The sequence below is a fragment of the Chiloscyllium plagiosum genome, chromosome 2 (genome assembly GCF_004010195.1).
Source record: "Chiloscyllium plagiosum isolate BGI_BamShark_2017 chromosome 2, ASM401019v2, whole genome shotgun sequence".
In the NCBI taxonomy this organism is placed as follows: domain Eukaryota; kingdom Metazoa; phylum Chordata; class Chondrichthyes; order Orectolobiformes; family Hemiscylliidae; genus Chiloscyllium; species Chiloscyllium plagiosum.
In genome coordinates, this window is record NC_057711.1 from 841,614 (window position 1) to 850,828 (window position 9,215).

Below are 9,215 nucleotides of genomic sequence, written 5' to 3' on the forward strand. Positions count from 1 at the left end.
TCCTTTTTGGAATGAACTAATCCTGCAACTTCTGCATTATACACAGAAATATCTGCCATTGTTCCTCCACTGTCATCCCTGCTAAGGTATTGCACCATTGAACTTTGGCCAGCTCCTCCCTCATAGCTCCATAGTTCCCTTTATTCAACTGAAATATTGTCACTACCGATTGTACCCTCTCCCTTTCAAATTGCAGATTGAAGCTTATTGTATTATGGTCACTACCTACTAATGGCTCCTTCACTTCGAGGTCCCTGATCAATTCTGGTTCGTTACACAATCAGATCCAGAATTTCCTTCTCCCTGGTCGGCTCCAGCACCAGCTGTTCTAAGAATCCATCTCGGAGGCACGCCACAAAGTCTCTTTCTTGAGGTCCAAAACCATCCTGATTCTCCCAGTCTACCTGCATGTTGAAATCCCCCATAACAACTGTAGTAACATCTTTGTGACAGGCCAATTTCAGTTCCTTATTCAACTTACACCCTACATCCATACTACTGTTTGGGAGCCTGTAGATGACTCCCAAGAGGGTCTTTTTACCCTTAGTATTTCTCAGCTCTATCCACACTGACTCTGCATCCCCTGATTCTAGGTCCCCCCGCGCAAGGGACTGAATATCATCCTTTACCAAAAGGGCCACCCCACCCCCTCTGCCCGTCAGTCTGTTCTTACGATAGCACGTATAGCCTTGAATATTCATTTCCCAGGCTCTGTCCACTGGAAGCCACGTCTCAGTTATCCTCACAATATTGTAGCTGCCAATTTCCAAAAGAGCCTCAAACTTATTTCTAATACTTTGTGTATTCGTATATAGTATTTTTAAATTGTTACTGCCCTCACCCTTCCTATCAACCCCTATTTCACTCAACCCAGTGACCACAACTGCCTCACCTTTACCATAGCCATGGAGGCGGATAGAAGCAGACAGTATGGGAAGGTATTTAATCGGGGAGGGAACTTATACTGCTATTAGACAGGAGCTGTGGAGTATAAATTGGGAACAGTCGTTCTTCGGGAAATGCACGAAAGAAATGTGGAGGCTGTTTAAGGAGCACTTGTTGCGAGTGTTGGATAACTTTGTCCCACAGAGGCAGGCAAGGAATGATGTGAAATAGCCTTAGATGACCAGCGAAGCTTCACAGCAAGAGGAAGAAGGATGCTTACTCAAGGTTGAGGAAGCAAGGATCTGTCACAGCTTTAGAGGATTACAGGTTAGCTAGGAAAGAACCCAAAAATGGACTGAGGAGAACTAAGAGGAGTCTTGTAAAAACCTTGGCGAGGAGCATTAGGGAAAACTCAAAGGTGTTCTACACTGATGTGAGGAATAAGAGATTGATCAGACAGAGGGTAAGACTGATCAGGGATAGTGGAGGGAACTTGTACCTGGAGTCTGAAGAGGTAGGGGAGGCCCTAAATGAGTTTTTTTTTTGCCTCCGTATTCACTAGAGAGGGAGATCTGGTTGATCATGAGAACACCGGTTAATAGGCTTGAACAGATTGATATTAAGAAAGTGGATGTGCTGACAATTCTGGGAAGCATCAAGATAGATAAGTCTCCAGGTCTAGGCCAGATATATCCAAGGTAACTACAGGAAGTGAGGAATGAGATTGCTGCGCCTCTGGCAATGATCTTTACATCCTCATTCTCTGCGGGAGTCGTACCAGATGATTGGAGGGAGGTGAATGTTGCTCCTTTGTTCAAAAAAGGGAAATGCCTGGGAATTACAGACCAGTCAGTCTTAACATCTGTGGTAAGCAAGGTACTGGAAAGGATCCTGAGAGAAAGGATTTATGACTACAGAGAAACCTCGGTTATCTGAATACTGATTATCCGAAGGAGATCTTGAGGTCCAGATAGAAACATTGCATCAAAGACGTGCTTCCAACAGTGATTGCGTCTCTTGTTTACAGTGATTAAACAGGCACCATCTCCAAATGACTGACCTTTTGCACGCGCTCTTTCTTTCTCTCTTTTTCTTTCTCTCTCTCTCTCTCTCCCCCACACACTTTCCCTGGAGTTCTACAGAGGGGTGTACCCTAACACCCCCCCCCCCCCCCCCAGATAATCTGACCAACATTGTCCTGTACAGGGTAAACATGGAATCTGTCAAGAAGTGTGTGCGCTCATGCACTATTTGGGGACTTACCCCACAAAGGCAGCTGTAGCAGCAGTCTTGTTGTAGCTGTACAGTCCGGCTGCCCCGACGAGGGGGCACACGGGAAGGCAGTGTCGGACGGGTTTGGTGGGGGCAGGGGGCAATGTGGGGGGGAGGGGGGAGAATGTTGGATGAGGGCAGGGTCTCGCATGCTTCTGCGGTCTCCTGAATGGAGAGCAGACTTTAAAAACTCTGAGCCCAGGAGGAAAGGCAGTTAATCAATTAACCAAATAATTGATTATCTGAACGAAATAGTGCCCTCCCATCTCGTTCGGATAATTGAGGTTCCCTTTGATTAAAGGTAGGAGAAAGTGAGGACTGCAGATGCTGGAGATCAGAGCTGAAAATGTGTTGCTGGAAAAGCGCAGCAGGTCAGGCAGCATCCAAGGAGCAGGAGAATCGACGTCGATTCTCCTCCCTGGATGCTGCCTGACCTGCGCTTTTCCAGCAACACATTTTCAGCTTTGATTAAAGATAATCAACATGGCTTTGTGAGGAGTAGGTCATGCCTCACAAGCCTTATTCAGTTCTTTGAGGATGTGACGAGACAGGTTGTTGACGGTCGAGCAGTGGATATGGTGCATTTGGATTTCAGTACGGCATTTGATAAGGTTCTCCACGGTAGGCTGATTCAGAAAGTTAGGAGGTATGGGATACAGGGAAATTGGCTTTCTGGATACACAATTGGCTGACCGAAAGAAGACAGCGAGTGGTAGTGGGTTTCTGAACCAGATGGGTTTTTCTAAAAATCAACAATAGTTCCACAGTCATCAGTGGATTCTTAATTCCAGATTATTATTGAATTCAAATTCCACCACCTGCCAGGTTGTCACAACATCAGCTGAATTTCTGGATTAATCGTTTAGTGATTATACCACTAGGGCCATCACCTCCCCCTAAATGTGTTAAAGATCATTTTCAAAGTAATACATTGAGGAATCAACAAGGACACAGATTACTTTGAATGTGGCATTATGCAAACCAGAAAGGGCCAATTAATAACCTTGTTATAAAAGAACATTTAGGGAATATGACCACTGTAGAGTAGAAGTTTCCATTTAATTTGAAAATGATGTTGTTCAAAGTGATTCATTTTGGAAGGTCAAATTTGAATGCTGAATACAGGGTTAAAGACAGGATTCTTGGCAGTGTGGAGGAACAGTGTGATCTTAGGGTCCACATACATAGATCTCTCAAAGTTGCCACTCAAGTTGATAGGGTTTTAAAAAGGCGTATGGTATTTTGACTCTCATTAACAGGAGGGGGATTGAGTTTAAGAGCCACGAGGTTTTGCTGCAGCTCTATAAAATCCTGATTAGACCACATTTGGAATACTGTATTGTATCCAGTTCTAGTTGCCTCATTAGGGGAAGGATCTCAATACTTTAGAGAGAGTGCAGAGGAGATTTACCAAAATGCTGCCTGGATTGGAGAGCTTGTCTTATGAAGAGAGGTCGAGTGGGCTTGGGCGTTTCGCACTGGAGAGGAGGAGGCAGAGAGGTGACTTGATAGAACTGTACAAGGTAATGAGAGGCATAGATAGAGCAGATAGCCAGGGACCGCCCCCCCGCTACCCCCAGGCAGAAATGGCTATTGTGAGGGGGCATAATTTTAAGGTGATTGGAGGAAGGTATAGGTCAGATGTCAGAGGTAGGTTCTTTACGCAGAGAGTGATGCGTGCATGGAATGCACTTCCAACGGTGATGGTAGAGTCAGAAACATTAGGGACATTTAAGCAACTGCTGGACAAGCATATGGGTGGTAGTAAATTGAGGGGTGTAGGTTAGGTTGATCTTAGATTAAGATAAATGCTTGGCACAACATCGTAGGCCGAAGGGCCTGTACTGTGCTGTACCGTTCTCTGTTCAGTTCAACTTCCTCATAACTCAAACCTTCCAGATTTGATAACATTCTCAAAATCTTTTTCGCCCCTTTTCCAATTTAATTACATCCTTGCTATTGCATGGCAACCAGAATTGTATGCAGTACTCCAAATGTGGCCTTACCAATGTCTCATACATGTCCATTTCGAAATGCTACAAGACCTGGACACTATTCAGGCTTGAGCTTAGAAAGTAGCAAATAACATTCAGTAGCATTATCATCACTGAATTCCCACTTTTAACATCCTGGGGTGTTACCTTGACCGGAAACTGGACAGACCAAATATATAAATACTGTGGCTGTTGGAATAGGTAAGGGGCTGGGAATTCAATGACAAGTAACTCAGGTTCTGACTCCCCAAAGCCTGTACGGTGTTTACTAGGCAAAAATCAGGAGTGTTTTGGAATGCTCTGCATTTCCCCTGGATGAATGCAACTCCATTCTTGATTCCCATTACATCTATAAAATTCCTATGACGTTTGTTGCCAATCTCTTAAAAGGATGAGCTCCGACAGGCTGTTTTGGCTGAGTAATCTATTTCTGCTTTATATACCAATCCAAGAATTCAGATGCCGTTAGACTGGATATACTGCTTTGAGAGCCATCATAAAAGCTATAAGCCAAATGGTCTTGCTTATAACATTCATGACTTTGTCTATTATATTTACCCATTTCCAGACACAAAGCGACTTCCTTGTCATCTGCAATGTGGCAAAGATTTTGGAATTGGTCGTTCCGTTGATGGAGCATCCAAGTGAGACCTTCTTGGCCACAATCGAGGAGGATCTCATGAAGCTTATCCTTAAGCATGGAATGACAGTAAGAATCTAATGCATGATTACAGCACTAAGGTCTGAAGTTCAAATGAGATATCTTAGTTATATTTTTCAGAATAATGAACATGTTTTACTTGTGACCAGCCATGAGTGTTCATAGTCACACATGTAAGAGGGGCACAGATCTGTGGGGGAGGTGATGGCCTAGTCACTATTAATTCAGTGACCCAGGTAATGTTCTGGGGAAACAAAATCAGATTGCTGGAGAAACTCAACAATCTGGTGGCATTTGTGGAGAGAAAATGACGTTGGCCTTTCAAGTCCAGTGACCCTTTGAATTCAGTAAAAATCTGGAATTAAAAGTCTTAAGATGAACATTGTTTTGGAAAGTCTATCTATTTTGCTAATGTCCTTTAAGGAAGGAAATCTGCCATTCTTACTTTGCCTGGCCTACATGTGACACCAGACCCACAGTAATGCCTTTGATATTTAACTGCCCTCTGGGCAATTATGGGTAACAATAAATGCTGGTCATGGCAGCAGTGCCTACATTGTGTGAATGAATAATCAGAATCTAATTGAAAGTCTGAACAGACTTTACAGATTGATTGACTGGTATTCATGATTTTCTGTATCAACAGATCATGGAGTGGTTATAGCACTGGAGACCTTTTGACCCACTGAGTCTGTTGTCTCTTTGCAAAAGCAATATAGTTCATCCTACTCCTTGCCCTTAACTTTTCAAATATTTTCTTTCAAAATGCAGGTCCTGCTTCTTTTTGAAAACCCTGCTTGAACTTGCCTCCAACATCATTTCAGACAATATATTCCAGGTCCTAATCACCTGCTTTCTCGAAAAAACAATTCTCGTTTAGCTGATGCAGAGTCATATCAGACTCAAAAAGTTAACTCTCTTTCTCTCCACAGATGTTGCCAGATCTGTCGATTCTTCTCCATTTTGTTTTTGTTTCAGACTTCCAACATCTGCAGTATTTAGGTTTTATTTTCTCATTTTTAACTTAGTTCTTTCTTTAAATTTGTACATTTGGTTGTTGGCTATCATGCCAATGTGAACAGTTTCTTCCTCCCTCATAGTGTTTAAGCATGTCTTATGAATCTTTTCCTCTGTGGAGAATATCCCAAGTTTTCCATTGTATCCACATGACTAAATTCCCTGACTCAAGTCACTTCTTCCTTTTGAAAGTGTGCTAACCAGATTTGGACATTATACCCGTATGATCTAAGAGCAGAAGTAGGTCGTTCAGCCTATTGAATCTCCTCAGCCATTGGATTATGTTTCACAACTTCGTTCTCTTCTCTTCTCCTGTGACTCTTGATCCCCTTAGTAAATCAAGAGCCTATCTATCTCCATCTTAAATACATTCAATGACTTTGCCTTCATAACCTTCTGTGGCAATGAATTCCACAGATTCACCACCATCTGGATTAAGAAATTCCTCTTCTTAGCTATAGAGTCATAGTTACATAGGATGGAAACAAACTCTTCGGTCCAATTCGTTAATGCCAACCAAATATCCGACATTAATCTGGTCCCACTTGCCAGCATTTGGGCCATATCCCTGTAAACCCTTCCTATTCATATACCAATCCAGATGCCTTTTAAATGTTGTAATTATACCAACATCCCCCACTTCCTTTGGCAGCTTATTCCATACACACACCACCCTGTGTGTGAAAATGTTGTCCCTCAGGTCCCTTTTATAGCTCACCCCCATCCCCTTAAACTAGTTCTGAACTCCCCTACCCTGCGCAACAGAACTTGACTAGTCACCATATCCATGCCTCTTATGACTTTATAGACCTCCATATAGTCACCCCTCAGCTTTGACACTACAGGGAAAATAGTCCCAAGCCTATTTAGGCTCTCCCTATAGCTCAAGGCCTCCAACCCCTTCAAAGACTATGAACCTGCACCCAAAATCTCTTTGTTTGGCAACATTCCCTAGGATCCTACCTTTAAATGTATAAGTTCTGCCCTGGTTTGCCTTGCCAAAATAAAACACCTCACATTTCTCTAAGTTAAACTCCATCTGCCAATCCTCAGCCCATCAATCCATCTGATCATAGTCCCGTTGTACTCTGAGATAACCTTTCTCCCTGTCCGTTACACCAGCAATTTTGCTGTCATCTGCAAACTTAGTAACGATACATCCTATATTCATATCCAAATCATTTATATAAATGATGAAAAGCAATGGACCTAACACCGATTCTTGTGGCACACTACTGGTCACAGGCCTCCAGTCTGAAAAACCACCCTCTGTCTCCTACCAGTCCTCACTTTATCCTCTGTCTCCTACCATCAAGCCAATTTTGTATCCAACTGGCTAGCTCCCCCTGTATTTTATTTGATCTAACCTTGCCAACTAGCCTACCATGCAGAACCTTATGGAATGCCTTGCTGAAGCCTGTCTATACAACATCCACCATTCTGGCTTCTTCTATCTTCACATCGTGAAGAAACTCAATTAAGTTTGGGAGAGATAATTTCCCACGCATGCTGAGAAGCCATGTTGACTATCCCTAATCAGTCTTTGCTTTTCCAAGTACATGTAAATCCTGTTCCTCAGAACTCCTCTAACAACTTACTCAACACAGATGTAAGGCTCATAAGATATAGATGCAGAATTAGGCCATTCCGCCCACTGAGTCCGCTCCGCCATTTGATCATGGCAGATTATGTTCCTCAGACCTATTTTCCTGCCTTCTGTCCATAACCCTTCAACCTCTTACCAACTAAAAATCTGTCTAACTCCTCAAACTTACTCACTGTCCCATCATCCACTGTACTTGGGGTTAGTGAATTCCATAGATTCACAATCCTTTGGGCGAAGTAGTTTTTCCTCAACTCTGCTTTAAATTTGCTACCCCTTATCCTAAGAGTATGATCTCGCATCCCAGAATGCCCCACTAGCGGAAGCATCTGCTCCATGTCAATCTTATCCATACTTTTTATCATCTTGAATATCTCAATTTGATCTCCTCTCATTCTTATAAATTCCAGAGAATATAGGCCCAAATTGTTCAATCTCTCTTCATACGACAAACTCCTCATCTCTGGGATCAATCTAGTGAACCTTCTCTGAACTGCTTCCAATGCCACTACACCTTTCCTCAAATAAGGAACCAAAATTGTGGAAGGGCTTTTGCCCGAAACATGAATTTTCCTGCTCCTTGAATGCTGCCTGACCTGCTGTGCTTTTCCAACACCACACTGATCTAAACTCTGGTTTCCAGCATCTGCAGTCCTCACTTTTGATACAATATTCCAGGTGCAGTCTCACCATTGCCTTATATAGTTGTAACAATATTTCCTTATCTTTATATTCTATTCCTTTAGCTATAAAAGCCAACATTCCATTTGCTTTCTTTATGCTAGTTTTCTATGGCTCATGAACAAGGACACCCACTCTCCTGTACTGTAGTATCCCAAAATTTCTCCCCATTTAGATAATATGTCACCTTCTCATTTTTCCAACCAATATTAATGAGCTCGCAGTTATCCATGTTAAACTCTACCACCTTTTGATCTGCTCTCCTAACCTATCTATCCATTTGTAAGGTTCTTATTTCCTCATTGCAGTTTACCATCCCGCCTTTTTTTTGTCATCTGTAAATTTGGCCACGAGCCTTCTATCCCTGATCCAAGTCGTTAATATAGATTCATAGAATCCCTACACTTTGGAAACAGGCCGTTTGGCCCAAAATGTCCACACCGACCCTTCAAAGAGTAACGCACACAGACTCATTCCCATACCCTATTACTCTATATTTCCCCTGACTAATGCACCTAACCTACACATTCCTGAAGACAATGGGCAATTTAGCATGGCCAATTCACCTAACCTGCACATCTTTGGATTGCGGGAGGAAACCGGAGCACCTGAAGAAAACCCCCACAGACAAGGAGCGAATGTGCAAACTCCACAGGCAGTCACTCGAGTCTGGAATCATTCCCTGGGTCCTTGGCGGTTGTTGGCTACGTAGAGCAGTTGATCTTCCGTAATTACACCGGCACCACTCCCCATCTCTTCCTCCGCTACATTGATGACTGCACTGGCGCCACCTTGTGCTCCCGCGAGGAGGTTGAGCAATTCATCAACTTCACCAACACATTCCACCCTGACCTTAAATTTACCTGGACCACCTCTGACATCTCCCTCCTCTTCCTGGACCTCTCCATCTCCATTAATGACGACCGACTTGACACTGACATTTTTTACAAACCCACCGACTCCCACAGCTACCTGGATTACACCTCTTCCCACCCTACCTCTTGCAAAAATGCCATCCCGTATTCCCAATTCCTCCGCCTCCACTGTATCTGCTCCCAGGAGGAGCAGTTCCACCACAGAACACACCAGATGGCCACCTTCT

The 9,215-nt window shown here is 43.3% G+C and overlaps 1 protein-coding gene across 4 annotated transcripts in view; it reads left to right on the forward strand.

Annotated features, from left to right (window-relative positions):
• Window positions 1–9,215, forward strand: part of LOC122556264 (nipped-B-like protein) — a 536,293-nt gene that overhangs the window by 411,752 nt on the left and 115,326 nt on the right. For all 4 annotated transcript variants that reach the window (XM_043702895.1, XM_043702901.1, XM_043702914.1 and 1 more), the window contains one exon: window positions 4,720–4,860. In XM_043702895.1, the coding sequence (XP_043558830.1) occupies window positions 4,720–4,860 (141 nt within the window). The remainder of the gene's footprint in view (window positions 1–4,719; window positions 4,861–9,215) is intronic.